Genomic DNA, 19,034 nt, shown 5'->3' with positions numbered 1-19,034 from the left:
GGAGCGGCTGGCGGGACCGTGGGCGGCCGAGACCCGAGGGGCCGGCCCAGCCTGCCTGGGGGGCCGCCTGCTTCGTGCGGCTGGCCGGGAGATGGGGGTCGGGGAGGGGGTTGGGCCGCAGTCGGGGCTCCTGGCCAGAGGCTGTTTTCTTTTTGGGAAGGCGGGAGCCCTGCCTGCGGGCTTAGAGCTCCACACCTGCACCCCCAGGGTTCCCGGGGTCACCTCTACCCCAGGAGCCCAGGGAGCAGGATGAGCCACTGATGATGAAACCCAGGTGTTGTGGGCCCGGCGGGTCCCCCACCTGCGGCCCCAGGCTGCCCAGCCTGGCTGGGGTCAAGCTGCAAGTAACTGGCTTCACGGGAGCATCGGGCCTGCGGTAGCCCGCATGAAGGATGGCTTGTTCGTTGAGAGAAAGAACACAAAAAGCCTTTTCAAGCTCAGCTCTCCTCACTTGAACCCCACAAGCTCGTGGGGATGCGGGGCAGTGCTGAGTGACGGTGATGACCCCAGCACTGCAGCTGGGCCATGCACCCCGTCTTCCAGGCGTCCCACGAAGCCTAGTGTTTAGCGAGGTTTCAAATATTGGCTGACCTGCTCTGGGTGCAGCAGGGAAGAAGCCAGAGCTGCGACTGTCCCTGCCCCACAGGGCCCTTCCGGAGAAGCAGAGACCCGGAGCAGGGACTGTCTGCGAACCCCAGGGTCGAACACCGGGCCCCTGGGGGAGCCTCGGAGCTGCTGGTGGCAGGTGGGGGCTGCTCCCCCGCCTCCTTCCACCCCCGCACTGTCTCAGCAGCTGCCTTGGCCTCTGCTTTGCCCCACCTGGCCACACCTGTTCCTGCAAAGACCAGTTTTCTCCTGGGTACTCCAGACGAGCACACGGGGTACCCATACACACTCCCCAAAGCGCGTCATGGGTTACAAGTTTCTGCTCATAAAGCTCTTATGAAACTGACCGGTCTTCATGAAACTGTTTAAGTTATTTCATTTCACATAACCTCCAGTGGACAAAGCCCGCATTGGAGCAGATGATCCAAGTCAGCATGCTGTTTCCCAGCTTTGAAAAATAAGCTGGACAGGGGCCAAGGCCAAAGGACGACCCCTCCCCCCAATGTGACCCTAGAGCCCCCACCAGCAGCATGGGGCTCAGAAACGGCCCTACTCCCCCTTCCTCACTCCTGAGGGACTCAGGTGCCAACACTTCCTGGGGTGTTACAGGCCCCAAAAGCATCTGTCCCAAAAAGGACCAGGGGTTCCTCCCCAGGTAAACAATCATGTGACACGTGCATGCCTCTTCCAGGATTCATGTGATTTTCAAAGGGTCTGTGGTCTCAAGAATGCCACGAGCCATGCTGTGGCCGACGGGGAGAAGCTACAAAGTTCCTCTGGGTCTGAACCTCGGGTTCTGGCGCCAGGGAAAGTGTGTCCTGGCAGCAGTAGCGAGGCCCTGGGCAGGCAGGGCCGAGCGGGGTCAGATTCAGGCCCGTCCACACTCCAGGATAGAACCAGGAGTGACAGTGGGGTGGCTGTGAGGGCCAGCCGGGCCGGGGGGGAGCTGTGCCTAAGGTAACTGGCCACTGCCCCCGACAGTGAGAAGGAGTGCCCAAGGCCAGTGACCGGCCAGTGACCGGCCAGGCAGGAAGGCCCAGTCCCACGCCTGGTGGCCGGATTCCCTGTGGGACCACCACGCATCAACACCTCTGTCCCATCATGGTCTTCCAAACCTGCGTTCTCATGTCTACTTCAGCAGAAGGGGGTCACCGACTCCCTCAAACAGCCTTTCCCATCTCTGGAGTCCTTGAACAGGTGGAGGCCCAAATCTGCTTCCATCCTGAGCCCCTGACCATGGCTGCCCCCTCCTCCGCCAGAAGCCTCCTCAACCCCGTCCTCAGGATACACCTTCTCCACTGACCTTGAAGGGGACTCCTCTCTCCCTGCCCAGAACGAAACACCTCATCCCTGTGTGCCGCAGGGCAATAAAAAGTAGAGGTTCACCTCCTTCATTTTATACATGATGCTTCTTTTAATGCAGCCAAAAATGATAACTTGCTTTTCTTGGAACCATAACCAATACAAGATGCAGTGACCAATTCATTCCTTACAACACCTGGGCTCCTTAAAGAGCTAGAAGACACAAGTTACATCCAGCCCATCAGGGAGCCAGAGCGGATGGGCCCTCGGCCAAGCTCTGGTAGGCCTGCCATGAGGCAGGGCCTGGCCGTGCAGCCAGAGGCGGCGGAGGTGGACAGAGGCAGCTGGTCTCTCAGTCTTGAGAACTGGAGACCAAGGGCCACTCATCGAGCCCACTGGGCAGGGGCAGTCCATCTGCACACCTGGAGGAGTCTAACGGCTTCCAGGGCAGAGAAGGGCACGTGCAGGGGGTCATGACAATCTTCACCTTTGCACCTGCCCTCGGCCAGGGGCATCCTGGGTCTGGGGAAGGCCCCTGGAGCATGCCAATCCCCTTCCGTCCCCTCTAAGAGACAAGAGGGAGAGGTGGTGTAATACTGCTTCAAATATTTTCTCATTTACAAACGCATCCGAGGAAAGATGTGGGCAGCCGTTTTCCAGTTTGCAAGCGAAGGGCCAAGACACACGAGCACTCACCAGGTGGCAGGGAGGAGGGGGTGACTCCTGTACACGGTCACCTTCCCCCCGAGCCCCTCCACCGTCTGTGGGTTTGCCTGCAGGCCCCGCCCACATCCCTCTGCGGGGCTGGATACTGGGGGTCATTGCCGGTTTCGGCTGCCCAGCTTCCTGCGGTCCTTATTCTGGCTGCGCTGAGGGTCATCCATCTTGTGGACACGGAAACACTCCTTGAGGTTCTGGGACCGGATCTTGGGATTCAGGATCTCCTCGGTTGTGTTGCTGGGGAACCAGCCTCTCTCCTGATCGTGCAGCCGCTCACCAAAGATCCACCCTGCGCAGGGAGGAGACGGGGAGGGTCAGGAGCCCTGGCCAGGCCGCCGTCCGTGCAGGGAGCACAGGGAAGATGCAGGAGTCCAATGGGCTTTCCGAAAACCCCTGCTGGAGACCGCAGATTGGGTTTGCCCCCATATGCTGGGGAGGTCCCGCCCCGACGCCCTCCTAGGGAGCAGTGTTTGTGCACGCGGCTGCGACGGAGCCAGCAGGGCTCTGTGCCACGGTGTGTCCCAAATGTATCGCCTTTGGAACCTACTCCTGAGCCCTCAGCAATCCTGGGAGATCAAGAGACCCCCAAGGGCCAGCCCCCCAAACGAGAGACATCCAAGGGGCCAGTGGGGGTGGCGGCTGACTGATGGTTACCTGGCCGAGAATGCCACCGTCACCCTCTCTGGGCATCCCTCTCTGAGCCTCAGCCTCCAGGAGCCAGGCGGTCAGGTGAGGGTGGCCATCGTGACCTGGTCGACACCAGCAGGGCGTCCTGGCTCTCTTTCCCGCCCCCAGAGATCACCCTGCAGCACGGGGTCCCTGGGCAGGTGCTAGGGCAGGGTAAGGACCTGGGGTCTGAGAGCCTGGGGCGTGCCTTCTACAGGCCACGTGGAAGGGGTGTCGGGCTCTTTGTCTGTGGGAAGGAGGCAACACTGCTCTTCCAGTGCTGGGTGAGCCCCTGGGCTTTGGGACCAGCAGAAATGGCCTTCCCTGGAGGTTACTAGCCTGAGGCTTTCCAGCCAGGACCTCGAAGGGGCGGAGGGACTGGGGGCGGGGGGACGCTCTGTGCAGGTTTGGGGGTTCCTGAGGAACAACTGATGTGGAAGTAAGGGGTCCAGTTTTCAAGGGAGGGGAGTGAACCTCGTTGGGCACTGATGCTGTCAGCAGGGATGGGTGGGAGCTGGGGTGTGGCTTCTTGGCCCCACATGGGGCTCTGAGCCTGGCGGTCACAGGCTCACCTGGGAGCTCGGTGCAAATCCAGGATCTAGGGTCAGGATTAGAGTGAGGGTGTTTCTGGCTGTCCTCCCTACCACTGTGACGGCTGGGCCAAAGCCAGGCCTGGCTGAGGGGAAGGTGCAGAACGGAGCTGGGCGCTCAGGTCGGGCCTGGTGCTAAGCGGGGAGGCGGACCTTGGAGCTCTGGGGGAGGAGAGCAGAGTTGCTGGGAGAAGCTCCCTCTCTGCTCTGAGAACAGCCTGGGAAGCCACGATGGGCAGAACGATCTAGGGGAGCCTGGGACCTGGGTTCCACAGCCCATCATCAGGCTCTGCTGGCTGCTTCCACCTGGGGCGGAGATGCCCCACCTCATCCTCAGGCTGGTGTGGGGCCAGGTGCAGAGTCCCGGGGCATAAGTGGGCGCAATGGCCATGCGCCGCCTCACCGTCCTCTGTCTTGTCCAGGATGTTTAGGATGTCCGCCAGCTCCAGCGTCAGCTCGTCCGGCTGCTGGGCCACGTATGGATGCACGCACTGGACCTGGGGGCAGTCTGAGGGAGGGGAGGAAGGTGGCATGTCCTCATCACCGTGTCGCTGTGTTGCTCCCTACCCAGCAAACCCTGGACACCCCCTGACGTGGCGCTGCCTCTCCGGCAGCTGCTGAAAAGGGGTCATTTTTTGGGGGGGGTGGGGAGGCTTGGCTTCAAGAAAAGGAGATTAATATAGCGGGGGGCTCGGAGGAAACAACACGTGGATCAAGGGATGAACAGGCTGTGCAGGCTTCTCGGACCTGGGGCGAGGCCCTGGGAGAAGGGTGGGTGCTGGGGACTCAGCACTGTCACAGAGGGCAGCTTCCCGTCGGGCAGCTGGACTTGTGCCCTTTATGTTCTGTAAGGTTTTCAGACAACTGGCAACCCCAAAGAACACTGGAGTTCGCCTCCGGGCCAGACTCCTTATGGCTTCCTTGCAGTACCTGTCACTTAGGACCCAGTGACTTATTCCTTCAGTAACCATGCAACTGTTTGCAGAACTTGGCAAGCCCATCAGTGTCTTCCATTGGACACTAAGTTTGCAATTGGCACGTGGGACGCTCAGGCAGCTGGAGCGGGCATCCTGGAGGCCACAGAAGGACTGGCATGGGAAGCATGGCCCTTTTAGGCAGAGCTCAGACAGCACCTGGGACTGATGCCACCAAGGCCTCACCTGCCCTGCCCGGAGGCGTCCTCGTCCCAGACGGCCACTTACCCAACAGCCGAGATGTGAAGGAAACAAACTTGGTTCTCCGGTTGGGGGCCAGCGAGGTCATCCAGCGCTTCATCTCACTCCTGGGACAGGGAAGAGGACAAACGCCCAACTATAGCGCGCCTGAGGCGTGGTGCCGAGTGTCTGGCCGGCTGGACACTCGGACGGTGCCCAGCAGCCAGGGAGAGGCTGGGGAGCCTTGCGATCTCCCCAGTACACTTTAAACATTCAGTTGGTGAAGGTGAGCGCTCCACCACACCCCAAAATTAACACACAAAAGTGTTCGATGGCCAGCTGCCTGGAAGCCACAGCCTGTTGGGAGACGCCATCGCCCCAGGCAGTGGGAAGGGGACCGAGATGGGCAGTCCGAGGGATGGAGGGGGCCACGCCCCACACAGAGCGTCTCCCCACGTTGGTCTTGGCTGTCCCTCTCAGAGCCTGGGGGCTGCAGGGCCAGTGGCCTGGCTGCTCGGAGAGGTGACCAGACGGGTCACACAGTGATGGTGGTGCCCTGGTCAGCCTGGCCCAACAGTTCTACAACATCTCATCGGAAAAGGGGGCCAAGAGAATGCACACATTCACACCAGGCAATGGGCAGCCACCCCCCAATGGCCACGCGCCCCGACACCAACCCCAGACAGAGACCCCAGGGCCCAGGGGCGGGGAGAACGGGCCGAGGCAGGCTGTGTGCTGAACCCTGGAGCCTTGCTCCACCTGGGCAGGTGACATGGCGTGTGGGGGGTGGCACCAGGCACTCACTGAGAGGACGCCTTCAGCATGTAGGTGGCCTCCCGGTCATCGGAGTTCTCCAGCAGCCGCAGGATGAACACGTTGGCCAGCGTCTGGCCCTGGTCCTCCAGCTCCTCCACACGGAGCAGGCCCCTCGGGGCTGAGTCAAACACCTGGTACTTGTCTCTGGGGACCAAGGGTGGCACGGCAGGCACGTTGGTCCCGAGGCGGCCTGGGTGGCCCAGGGGACCCCTCGCACAGGCCAGCCAGCAGGACCAGCCTCACCGCCACTCCCGCCCTCCCTCCCGAAGGCCCCACCTGAACACCTGTCCCCCTCACCCCCAAACTGTCCCCTCCCGTGGGACCAGGGGTCAGCACCGACGCGGCCACAGTGGCCACACTGCTGAGCCCTTACGTGCGGGGCGCTGGGCTAGCCTCTCCATGTCCCCAGGAGTAAAACCCCACTTGACTGGAGGGAAAGCTGAGGCTGGGGCTTAAATAAAGTCACCCAAAGGCCCACACTGGACAAGAAGGCAGCTGACTTTACAGCTGAGTCACAGCCTGAGCTGCCCCAGGCCACGGCGAGCCCCCTCCCCCACGCTGCACCCCGGAGCCCAGGCGGTGCCCGGCCCGCTCACCCAGGGATCTGCCGGCAGATCACCAGCAGGTCGTTGAAGAGGAAGAGATAAATTTCCTGGAAGAGCTTCTTGGTGCGCAGCGTTCGGGACGTCTTGGGGCCCGACATCTGCTGCAGCTCGCCCTGCTTCAGCAGCCAACGGGAGTGGGAGATGATGGGCACCGACTGGGGGGCGGGGGGGAGGGGCAGTGTTAGGACGGCGGGCGCCTCCACGCCCTCCCGAGGCTCCCTGGTGCCCGGACTGGAGAGAGAACCGCGCCGGGCCCAGAACACACGCGGCACTGGTGGGAGGAAGGGGCGAGTCCCGGGCCAGTGCGGAGGGCGGTGTGTGTGTGTGTGTGTGTGCGCACGCACGCCTGTGTGCGTGTGCGCGTGTGCAGCTGCGTCTTATCTACAGCTATGTATCTGTGTGTGCTCCTACGCACATGTGCTGTTGTCTGAGTGTGTCCATGGGTATGGTATGTCTGTACACGTGTGTGAATCTGTGTACATGTGGGCACCTCTGTGTGTGTGTCATCGTCCCCCGCCAGGGTCAGCTCATGTGACTCAGAATGAGAGGAAGGCCAAGGTCACAGGGGAGAGAAGTCCCCACTGAGTGGCTCAGGGCCAGTCTCTTGTCACTGGCAGTCAGCCCAGCAGGGGGAGCTACACCCCTGGGCCCAGAAGGCCACGGCTGCACCCCCGACCGGATGACCTCAGAGACTCTCGCTGGGCACTGTGTGGTCATGTGCCTTCATTGCCATGTGCCCACCTCGGGGCCCTTCGGCTCATTAATGCGGAAGCTCGAGGTCAAGCTGGGGGCGAAGGCTGGTAGCTTCCATTGGTTCTTCAACTCTCCCAGCTGTAAGGATCCCTGGGCTGGTCCCTGCCTCGCACTTCGTGTAAACGAGAGCCGGCTGCCGTGGGGTCTCGGCTCAGAAGACAGTCTAGGCCAGTGTGACGGCCTGGTGACTTGTGGGGGGCAGGTGGGAGCCCAACAGCTAGGGGGTCAGGGAAGGCCTTGGGGGAAGGGACACTGCACTGAGGCCCATGGGTGGCCATTGAGGGAGCCTGGCCAGTGACCGACGCTCCAGGTCAGCTGGGCTGGGTTGGACCCACACAGGTGGGTGTGAGTTCACCTTGATCTTAAACTCCATTTTCTTCTGAATGCTGATCATCTGCTCCGTGCGGCTCATTTTCCTGACCCCCTCGTTGCATGCTTTTACCACCTAGGACAGGAACGGGGACACATCAGGCCATCTGCAGCCAGCTGTCCCCGGCCACTTCCTTCTGCTCACTCAGGCCCCAGAGGGCTGAACAACCACTGTGTCTAGACACTGGGCCCACAGCTGAGACTGACTGGCCCATCTCCATCAGGTTGGAACTCTTTTCTCTAATACCTTCTGGAACAAAAGCAAAGTGGGAAAACCTGTCAGGCTGTTGTGGTTCTCAGCTCTGGTGGAGAAGTTAGTGCCTCATCCTTCCCAGGAAGTATGCCTTGGAGGACATAAAATGGCCCTTCCTGTCACCTAGAGAGACACTTAAACGATGGGATGTGCTTTCTCATCAGTCAGACTGGCAAAGGCAGATAGGCCGACAAGGCTCCAGGCTGGCCAAGTACGGGGACATAGACGCTGTCACACACTGTAGAGGAGTGTGGGTCCCCCACTTTCCTGGGAAGCAACCCAGGTACTAAGAGACCTAATAAAACCACATGTCCCGGGACTGCTGGGGACCATAGTCCGCCCTGCACCGTGTTGTCTGGAATAGAGCCCAGCACCCAGAGGCTCTCCGTATTTGTGAATGAGGATGGTTCTCAAAGATGTGGGAACTAGGATGCTTCCGGCAGCGTTCTTTAGAATGAGAAAAATACGTGTCATTGACCCAAATGTCCACCAGCTGGGATTGATCAGCGCTAATATAGCCACATGACCAAGTACTCTGAACGCATTAAAAATTGCAAAAACTTTACCTGCACTAAATGGAGAGCAAGGCCGGCTTATAAACCACAAAGAACACGGTCGCATGTGCAGGCGCCTGTTTGGAAAGGCGTCTGGAAGGGCGCGCGCCAGCACGTCCGCAGTGGGGCGTGGGGGGGGACCTGGTGCGACCTTCGCCGTCTTCTTTTTACTTATGAGCACTTCCTGAATTTTTTTTGTATTGCGTATCGATTGCTTTTATAAATTAGAAAAAAAGTCTTTATAAAGAAGATCATCTGTGAGAAACAGGAGTACCTTCCATCATGAGGAAAAGAAAGAGAGATGACCGCAGAAAAGAACTTAAAATGGGAAAGGCTCGCTGACTGCCGGGAGACCCTGCGGCACACGGGCCTCTCACGGGCCTCGGTGGTCACTGGACTTCCCTGTGACCCAGTGTGGCCAGGTGCCCGGTGGGGGCTGGAATGAACTCCCATCCGGCCAGGTGTGTAAGTTCCAGGGGTGAATACAGGGCTCTGAAAGATGCTGCCTGACCCATAGGTCGCTGACGCCGCCTGACCAGCCCGCTGAGGCTCCAGCCTTTTAGCCACTAGGCTGGGAGGAGAGAGAGCTGTTTGCCCCAATATTCAAAGGGTGTAACTGCCGGAAGGATTCTGGGGGCCAACTGGTCTGAATACGGGGCGTGAGGAGAGGGCCGGGGGGAGATGGCTGCACGAACTTCAGACTCCTTGGGCCTCGGCGTGGCTCAGATGCCCACTGAGGCTCGTCCCTCTACTGAGCTTTGGCCACTGGGACAGGAAGTGGAAAGGACTCCCATGCTCTCGTCCATCGTGGGGTCACCGGCATGATGGCGGCCCCCGCACGGCTGCTAAGAACTGGCTCGCGGCTCCGGCTGACACCAGCAGACAGCGCTTTGAGAGCAGAAGGCGCCACGTGGGCCGAGCACGCGAGAACACGCACACCCGCGGGCCCCTCCCGCACAGCCCCCACCCGCTGCATCAGCAGCAGACGCGGCTTCTCCACGTGTGGGCAGGGAAAGCCCAGGGCTCGGCCGGGCCGCTGAGTCCTCTCACAGAGATAGGAGAGGCGCAGCTCGAGGGACGAGGGACGAGGGACGGGGAGTGGCGTGGAGGGAGGGGTTTGGGGCGGTGCTACATCAGGGCTCAGGACCGGCCTCCCAGAGTCACAGGAGGGAAGACACTGGAAACAGGCAAGGACAAGCGGCCCCGGGGAGGCGGCTGCTGAGCAGAACAGGCCTGTGGGTGGCAGCAGAGGTCAGCGTGAGTACAGACGGCCTGGCTGCTGCCGAGTCCACCGGGGGCACACGACAGCCCTGTGAAGGAGGACACGCCACTCTGCCCGGGCCACGCCTGGCCTGTTGTTTGGACCCGGTGACTTTTCTGGATTGCAAAAGCAAATATTAAAATGCATCTGCACTTTCCAGAGACACACGGACATGGGCGGTGCCGGACCAGGAAGGTGGGTCTAGGCGAGGAGACGGTTTACTGAGAAATACAGCAAGAGGAAGCGCGCTCACCAGCTCCAGTTCTCTGTGGGCATCCGAGGCGGTGCACTCACGCTCAGACCTTTCCTCCACTCTCTTCAGGATGTTCTGGGCACAGGGAAAGTCTGCGTTAATTCTCACGATGGCCGCTTCTCCCCTCTCTGCCCGCCCCGCCTGCCGTGGCGGCCCCCATGCTGCACTGGTCCACATAGCCTCTCATTGCTATGACGTCCATGTACAAAGGTCTCTACCGGGTAACAACGGAGGGCAGGAGAACCCTCAGCTGAGCCCAGGGTCGAGCATCCTGACCCAAAGCTTTGCCCAGCTCTCAGGGGCTCCCCACGAGCCCGTCTCCCACGATGGGTAATCCTGAGGGCCATGCCGGAGCCCGTGATCTCACCGCACACTGAAGGTCCAAGTGAAGGAGGCGACCCCGTGCTGGTGGGGCGGGCAGGGTCCGGCAGTGAGAAACGGGTCACACTCAGGGCCAGCCCTGTCCCCGAGGGTACTTGATGCTTGTGGCGGGCACCAGGGGCTCCCTACCCTCTCCTCTGGAACTGCCATTTGAAGCCACGTCACAATTAACCCCAAGGCTGTGCTGACCTTTCTGAGACTCTTTCCTGACCCCCTACCTGGTAGTGGCCAGGCGGTCACTCCCTACATGTTCCCTGTTTGCTTGTCCTCATGGCCATGACCACTTCCCGATTGCATGTGTTCGTCCCTCTCTCCCCTCCGACAATGCGGCTCCCTGGGAGCAGGGACTGAGTGCCCCACTGCTTGGCACATAGTAGGAGTTTAATTAGGATTTATGTAACAAATGGGCTTGCTAGAAAGCCAGCAGAGACCCGAATGACTGAAGGAAATGGTCTACAGCAGCAGAAGCACACACGGGCCCGGTCTGCCTGTCGGATCGGGGAGGCGGTACCTGGACCAGCAGCTTGAGGCGCGTGATTCTCTGGAAAGGCAGGATGAGGAAGGAGGAGAGGGGCAGCCCCCTGCACTTGGGGTCCAGCTCCAGCTGTGTGATCAGCTCCCGAAAGGCGGCCTTCTCCTGGCTGGGGACACAGACGCGAGGGCAGGTTGCTGGCGGGCAGGAGGCGTGAGTCAGAGGCATTTCCTCCATACTCACAGCCTCATCGGAACCAGACAGCCCACAGGCACCGAGAACGCATCGACTAACTTATTTATCTATTTATTTTATGGAAATTAAGCTGTTCATGTACAAGTCAAATGACAGTAGTGGCTTCACATGCCTGGCCCATGAAGACTTAGCAAAATCTGCTGTGCGTGGGAGGGCGAGCATCCTCACGTGGCCAAGTCTATGAATCAGACGCACAGTTCAATGATTTACCCAGCTGGAACCTTGGCAAGGTGAACCCACGTAGTGACAGGAACAGGCAGCGGCTGGAAACAACCGCCAGAGAGAGCCTGTGCTGTCCCTGCCAGGCGGGGTCTGCAGGCGGGGTCTGCAGGCGGGGTCTGCAGGCGGGGTCTGCATGGGCTGGGCGCGGTGCAGGCGGGGTCTGCAGGCGGGGTCTGCAGGCGGGGTCTGCAGGCGGGCTGGGCGGTGGGCGGGGCCACTGCTGCAGAGGGCTCCAGGGCACTGCTGCTGGAGACCAGACGCAGGCCAGGACAGCATGTCAGCAGGGACAAGGACACTCAGCCTTGTCCTTGGGCCCAAACAGTCTGCACTCATGGGCCACACAGAGTACCCTTGGGCACTGCAGTATCTAGATTCCTGTTCTCCCGTATGCTCGGCTTCTCGACACTTGCCCTCAAAACTGGCTTCCTGATTCCCTCCAATCCCAATCCCAAACCCAAACTGTAAAACACCCAAGCCTCCAAATACTCAAGCTTTAAAATATCCACAAGGGACAACACGCTGGGATGGAAAGGCCCAGTGAAGCGTAACGACTAGATGTCACTCCTCCGAAAGTCCTCGGACGCTCCCGAGTAGAGCTTAGAACGTATCACGTGCCATGGTGTCATGGAACCGGGACAAGAATGCAAAGGGTCCAAAAGAGGCGAGTCGACCGAAAAATCATCTCGTCAACCAAAACGCCAAGAAAGTTTACGAAACGGGCAGATCAGCAAGACGTTCAACGGTGTCGCTAGGTGACCACCGAAAAGACTTCCTCCCACCCAGCCTTGCTGTGGCCTCGAGTTCAAATCACTTCCCTGACGTCTTGGGCCTCGAGCTGCCCTCTTGGCCTTAAACTCCCTTTCCTGCTCCTCACAGAGCTCTGCGCTGCCATTCTGGGCAGAGGTGCAGGGGCCGTGGCTGACCGCCTGGGGGTCAAGGTTCCTCTAGGGACACCGAGTCCCCGGGCACGTGCCGGGCATGGATGCTGCCTGGGAAAGCAGAGGTCCGAGGACCCCGAGTGGAGCAGGGCTGCAGTCCTGCGTCTCTGCCTGCACTGGCCCCGCAGACTGGCTCACTCACAGCAGCTGCTTGTAGGTCCTCTCCTGGTACGTCTGGTTGCTGACGTAGGTGATGTAGACCGAGAAGTCGTTGGCTGCATAATGGTGCACGATGTCGCACACGTCTGAGATGACGACGTTCTCCTCCATCCGTCGCTCCAGCTCCAGGAGGAACCTGCAGGAGGCAGTGGCCGGGGCTCAGGGCGCGGGGGGCAGACTCGGCTCGGACACACCAACAAACACGACAGGATGGGGTCCCAGCGCCGGTGGCAAATTTGGTCACATCGAGGAATCACTGTTTACTTTTTTTTAGGCGGAAATAGCATTAGAAGTATTCTTAAGCGAGAGAGACCTTATCCTTTAGCTACATACTGGTGGGTCTACAGATGAAATGACGACGGGGAAGGGTGGGGACATGGCGGGACCTGGATGTGGGAGCTCGGGGCTTGCTGCAGTCGGCATATTTGGAATTGTTCCTAATAAAATAGAAATAAATACATAGATAAAAGACGCTCCTCCTTCCCGCGAGGGCGAAGTGGCAGAGGCCGAGGGCGTCTCCAGGCTGCTCTGCTCTTAGGCTCCTTCAACCCCCCAAGCCCGCTGCAGACGCGAAAGTGGGGTGTGGGTGTGGTGGGGGGGGCGCTGCTGCTCGGGGGGCCGCGGAGAGCCAGCAGCTCTGCCACACTTCGGTTTTGCATCTGAAGGCTTGGGGCTGGAGCAGATGATCCGAAAGCGGAGTTCTGCTCTCTCAGTTGCAAAACTCCATGGCCCGCAGTGACAACGGTAAAGGCGTGTCTTGTGCTAGCGATGTGATTAGAGTTCATTCCTTCTTCGCGAGAACGCAGGAAGCAACGAATAGATGTCTGTCTACTCGTCCTCCGCTCCGTAAAGGAGAAGCCCAGTTCTCATAACCAGGCCCACGTACCACGGCAAACACCATCCCGCTGGAGAGGAGAAAGCACCTATCAAGGGCTGCGCTCTGCACGGGCCCTCAGAGGGGCTCGGGGCCCTGTGGACACCCAGCCGGGGCTTCGCGACGTCATCGGGATAGAGAACAGCTTCCACGGACACCCCCGGAGCCGGTCATGGTACCAGGCACACGCCCGCCTGACTGCGCGGGACGCACGGATTACTCATGCTGACGGAAAGGGACCTGCAGCAGCAGTCCCGTCCAGGGGGACGTGACCGGCCACCTGCCGGGAGGGGTGGCGGACCTTCGGGTTTATGTATTTATTCATATTTCCTTATAGAAAATTCCAATCACACAGAAGTAGAGAGACCTGCGTTACGAGCACTCACCACCTGCCTCAGCCATGCCCCAGCCCGGGCAAGAAGGGTCGGAAAGCCAGGCCCCACGAGGACCGCAGCGGGTGGCTTACCGCTCACTGACGGCCATGACGTCCAGGACGTTGGAGAAGAGGATGTGCGACTCGGACGGGTGCAGGATCTTCTTCAGCCGCTCGTTCTCCATGAAGTGGGACACGAGCAGGCTCAGGCTTTTGTAGTAGGAGGCCTCGGAAGTGACCAGCTCGAACATGGCCTGCGTCAGGGACACGGGCAGAGCAGACAAGAGGGGACACAGTGGTTAGCCCCAAGGACTCGCCCTGCAGGAGGCTGCCTGCCCCGTTCTCAGAGAGGCAGGGAGGCCTGGCAGGGGTCTTAAAAGTGAAAAACGGTGGATACAATGCTGAGGACACTCTCGTGGCTGATTACAGTGAAAACTGAAGACAACCTAGGGCCCAAAATACGGGATGAGGCATCAACACCAGAGGTGAGCCACATATCGGAGCCCGGGCAGGTGCTAAGGGTGACAGGTGTGGCTCTCGGTGTGCCACAGGAGGGACAGTCGGCACGAGAGGGATGTCTGGAAGGAAGTGGGCGGGGAGTGGAATTTAGGGGTGACTTTTACTCTTTCCTTTTTACCCAGGAAATTGAAAAACGAAAATATATTACTTTTTTCATGGTATGATTTTATAATGTAATCGCTAAAGCAATTTTCATTTTGAAAGAGAAAGGAATCCACAATCGAATCAACTTTCTGGAGGCGGCTTTATCCCACATCGCGATGATGCCTGATTATGGAGCCCGTGACAATGGCACGGCCCATCGAAGCCGTTCTCTCGAGTGCTGCCCTGCGAAGTGCAGGAAGCAGGCCTGGCTCCCCGGCCTCCCTCGCTCACGGGCAAAGCCAGCGACCCTTCCGGAGACCACCCGGCCCTTCCTCACCTTCCCCGTCACCCTCAGCTGTTCCTCGGCCTCGGACAGGTTCCGGTCCCACGGTGGCTGCCCCAAAGGGACAGCGTGGTAGGGTGCATTGTGCCCCCCACCCCACAAAAAAACCGTGTGCACATCTGGCACCTGTGACTGTGACCTTATTTGGAGAAAGGGTCTCTGTGGACGTAGTTCAGGGTGTCAAGGAGAGAAGAGCCTCCTGGATCGAGGGTCTAAATTCAGTAACAGGCAGAGGGAGACTTGACCCAGACGCACAGGGGACAAGGCCACGCGAAGACAGAGGCAAGATGGCAGGGACGCCTGGCACCCGTGGAAGCTGGAAAAGGCAGACAGAGTCCTTGGAGCCCTTGGCGAGAGCGAGGCCCTGCCTGCCCGCTCCGTGACTCCAGGCGTCCAGCCTCTACCACTGTGGGAGAATGAATAAATTCTTATTGCTTTTCACCCAGTTTGTGGTCATCTGTTCCAGCGGCCCCAGGAAACGCACACAGACAGACGGACGGAGAGATAGACAAACAGAGGACAGTGATGGGCGCCCCCCCCCCCCGCGTCTCACTCCAATTCCCCCACTGTCAGGAAAGCTAGAGCCGCAGGGGTTAGGCAGGATGGGGGAAAGGAAGGGAGGCGGGGAAGGGGAGAGCAAGGAGGGGGCGGCATGTGTCCCCAACACACCAGGCTCTGTCCCATTTCATCCTCACAAGGCCCCCAGGAAGGACCTACAGAAGCTCCTGTTTCGACAAAAGAAAACAGGATGTGGAGGCTAAAACATGCCCTCACGTCATCCTGCTGCTGGCGGGTCCAAGGGTTTCTGAGTCCTGGGCTCTGCCACGACCCCGCCCTGCCGTGTTAGACCTTGGCAGAGCAGGGGCGAATGGCAGGCGGCTGGCCTGACAGCCACCCTGTGCCTTCCATGTAAAGCTGGACAGCCAACATGGCAAAGCACTTTAAAACATATGACATTGGTGAGTGGGGGTGCTCATTAGCATAACCTGCCCGGTAACAGTGAGAAAGTCCCCCCACACACCACTCCAGATGTGGCCGCTAATTACAGACCCTGGGCCACCAGCAGCCTCAAGGGACCACCTGGGCTCCTAATGTCTGTCTGGTTTGAAACAGTGGCAGTGAGATGAGGTGCTTAAAGGAGCCCATGGCCTCCCCGTGATTGTCCCCATGTCATGGCCGCTTGGTTTGGTTATAGACATGAAGCCACAGGGAGCACAGCACTCTGGCCTTACCAGCAGCAGAGCTGTGCCCCAGTGCTGAGCGAGGGCCCACCCTTCGTTCTGCCGGAGTCACCCCAGTGCACCCCACACACACACCTCCCTCCCTCAAGCCCTGCATGGCAAGATTGTGACTGTGACGAGCAGGAAGTTCCCCGGAAGCTTCTCTGTTGCCAATGCTGAAATCAAGTCATTTTCCTGCTGCTAAATTTAAGCTTCTTAAGAAAATGTCAAGCCATTACAGCTCATAAGTTCTAGGCAAATATAACTGAAAAAGAAAAGCACCCCGAAACTGATTCAGACGAGTGTTACCAAGAGAGGGGTAAACACCTTGCTCCAAACGCAGCACCGAAGAAAGAGCCACGTGTCCTTGAAGGACGCCTGGTGGGGACGCCGGGGACCGTCATGGTGACCTATCCCGGCTCAGTTCATCCAGACCCCTGGGTCGATGGCATCTTTGTCCTGACACCCGGAGGACAAGGGGTCAGGGCAGCTGGGCAGAGGCGGGGAGCTTTCCGCCGCTGACGTGCAGACGGCTGGGGCCTGAATCATTGCTCACCCGTACTGGCCGAGCCCGTCCACAACGCTCACTCCCTCTCTCTCTGTTTATAGGCAATTAGTCATCTGTGAATTTTAGTTTTCCAGGGTGTTTGTCTTCGTTTTATATGTCAAATTATTTGCCCCATCAATATGGTTGTCTTTTCCTTGTCGGTATTATGTTTACGCTCAGTCATTCCAGCCTTTGCAAGGCAGCATGGAGCTGACAGGGATCCAGGCCCTGCTCGTTCTTCATTCATTCATTCATTCACTCATTCACCCATTCATTCTACAAACGTCTGCTGAGCACTGGTCTAGGCATCAGGCATTCAGCAGTGAACACGGCCAACTCCCTGTGGTCGCCAGAGCTGACATTCCAGGGGAGTGGAGACGAGGCAGACGGGACGATGCACTGGGGCAGATGGAGAGAGACGCTACAGAGCAGAGGTGTGTGTGAGTGCGAGTGAGCGTGAGCGTGTGAGCGTGAGTGTGCCACTGCAGGGAGTCCCTCCCTGGTAAAACCAGCACCTGCATCCCAGCCCGCAGCCCCCTCCCTCCATCCGCCATCCGGGCTCCCATCCTGGGCTGGGCTCACACAGGAGGCCTGTCCTCGGGGCTGCCTCAGTTAGACCGGCCCGAATTTGACGAATCCTGGCTTGGTCTCCCAGGGGCACTGTTCGTGCCTGATGGACTATTCCGTTTGGCATCTGCCAGTAATCACGTTGCTCCTCCCGCTGTATTCCGCCCCTGCGACGACTAAGCCACTGATGCCTGGATGCTTTGCCAAGGGTAAAATCCTCTGTGCTTATGCATCACAGGCCACTCCAGCCATTTCTCCCCGGGGGCCAGTCCAGGTGGTTTTGCAGTTGACAAGGGCTGGGACGGGCCTGGCATCCACCATGGGCAGCAGAACAGCAGAGTGGCCAAGGAGTCAGCCAAACCTGTGTCGTGAGAATGGCTTCATCCTAGTAAGCCTCAGTTTCTGTATGTGCAAAATGGGAACAGTCCCCAGCAGGAAGCGCGCAGCCTGGAACAGGCCCACGTCAAAGCACCGGCAGAGGTTCGGGGTCGCTGTCGGTCTCCACCTCTCTGACCTCTGGCCATTGCGCGCCCAGGACCGCGCTTCGCGTTGCTGCTCTGGCTAGAGGGGTCAAGGAGGGCTTGTCCCAGGAGGTGACACTGGCTTTGAGTCCCAAACTACGACAAGAAAGCCCATTGTTGGGGTGCAGAGAAAGGACTGGGGCTCAGGGAGGAGGCGGAGTCGGGGAGGTGGGGCTGGCCCCAGGCCGCTGGAGGGGGTCGGGTAGGGTATGCGAACGACAGGCTCTTGTTGACATTTTGACACCATCCCCTCTACCAGGGCAGAACCATGTGGGCCAGAACCAGGCAGCCTTGTTTTCATGAGTCTGTAATAACTACTGCTCCAAATGCTGAGTGTGTTCACACGCTTCCCGTGCCGGCCTGTGGACCCGAAGCCACGCCCCTCTGTGGACCCGAAGCCACGCCCCTCTGTGGACCCGAAGCCACGCCCCTCTGTGGACCTGAGACCCGTCTGTCTCCCCACCGCCTTCCCCACCAAGTTCAGGAAGCGCGGGAGCACATTTTTCTCAGGAGATTTAGATTTTCCTCCAGAGAAAGGGAACGACACATCAGAGAAATCACCGGCACTCCAGCTGGGACTGTCACCGCAGTGTCTCTGGGGAGCCGCCGGGTTTAGCATCAGTTGGCGAGCATCTTCATAGTGTTATCCCAGCCCGCAGCCCCCTTCCATAGCACAGCCAGGAAGCAAAAGTAATCCCTCTGTGCCCAGGGTCTTGGGGTGGCCCGCTCACCCCCCACCCCCACCCAGAGTCCCAGGCTCTTCTGAGGACCGACCGTCCCCAGGGGCCGAGTCCAAACTCCCATTCGAGCGTCTGAATGGAACAGATCTAGGTAGCCTGCATTTTCCCACCTGTCATGGACCGACCTGTGTCCCCCAACGTTCACATGTTGAAGCCCCCACCTCCAATGTGACTGCATTTGGAGGTGAGGCCTTTGACGAGCAATGGAAGTGAATGAGGCCACAGGGCGGGGCTGATCCAGTGTGACTGGTGGCGGGAGAGGCACGAGGGATGCCCACACGGAGGAAAGGCCCCGTGAGGACACTGTGAGAAGGTGGCCTCGCCAGACAGCCACCTGTGGCGCCTTGGACTTCCGGCCTGCAGCGCTGGGAGAAGCGAACCCCTGGGGCCAGGCCATCCAGTCCGAGCGCTGTGTCGTGGCGGCCACGGCACCGCCGGCACTCGCGCCCAGCTCGGGAACTGTCTGCGGGGCCCCGCATTAGGCCACGCCGCCCCCACTACCCGTCTGACCAGGCTGTGGGCTGGAGGGTGGCCCAGGAGGCCCCTCCTGACACTGACTCTCCCCTCTCAGGGAACCAGGCGAGGACAGACATGATCCTAAGTTGCCGTGAAGGAGGCCGCGGACCAGTGTCGAGAAAAACGAGGTGTTCTCTGCCCGGGCCCCGTGTCTCTGGGGAGGCTCAGGCCAGACTGATGGCTATTCACCAATATTCTCCAAAACAGCACATGCTGCTTCCAAAAAAAAAAAAATTGCACAGGGGAGAAAAAGGCTATTTTGCAAGAACTGCTTACTACGGCGCAAGGGCCCCGCCGCCTGACGCGCCCAGCAGCCGCACGGCGGCACCGGCTTCTTCATAAAAACAGTTTTTAATGGCACTGGCTTCCGAGGAAAGAAAAAGCTGGGAAGAAGACAGAGC

At 59.5% G+C, this 19,034-nt stretch overlaps 1 protein-coding gene across 1 annotated transcript in view; it reads right to left on the bottom strand.

Moving 5' to 3' along the window:
- Positions 1–2,011: 2,011 nt before the first annotated feature.
- NGEF (neuronal guanine nucleotide exchange factor) overlaps positions 2,012–19,034 on the bottom strand; it is a 34,101-nt gene continuing 17,078 nt past the window's right edge. Inside the window, exons 4-13 of the mRNA XM_006906625.3 lie at positions 13,670–13,830; positions 12,313–12,465; positions 10,795–10,924; positions 9,903–9,977; positions 7,568–7,657; positions 6,451–6,614; positions 5,843–5,998; positions 5,087–5,166; positions 4,288–4,392; positions 2,012–2,917 (exon numbers count right to left, since the gene is read on the bottom strand). Coding sequence (XP_006906687.1) covers positions 2,727–2,917; positions 4,288–4,392; positions 5,087–5,166; positions 5,843–5,998; positions 6,451–6,614; positions 7,568–7,657; positions 9,903–9,977; positions 10,795–10,924; positions 12,313–12,465; positions 13,670–13,830 — 1,305 coding nt within the window. The 3' untranslated portion in view covers positions 2,012–2,726. The remainder of the gene's footprint in view (positions 2,918–4,287; positions 4,393–5,086; positions 5,167–5,842; positions 5,999–6,450; positions 6,615–7,567; positions 7,658–9,902; positions 9,978–10,794; positions 10,925–12,312; positions 12,466–13,669; positions 13,831–19,034) is intronic.

The sequence above is a fragment of the Pteropus alecto genome, unplaced genomic scaffold (genome assembly GCF_000325575.1).
Source record: "Pteropus alecto unplaced genomic scaffold, ASM32557v1 scaffold110, whole genome shotgun sequence".
Classification (NCBI taxonomy): domain Eukaryota; kingdom Metazoa; phylum Chordata; class Mammalia; order Chiroptera; family Pteropodidae; genus Pteropus; species Pteropus alecto.
The sequence above is the reverse complement of the archived record's forward strand: the minus strand, read 5'-3'. Positions and strand labels throughout refer to the sequence as shown.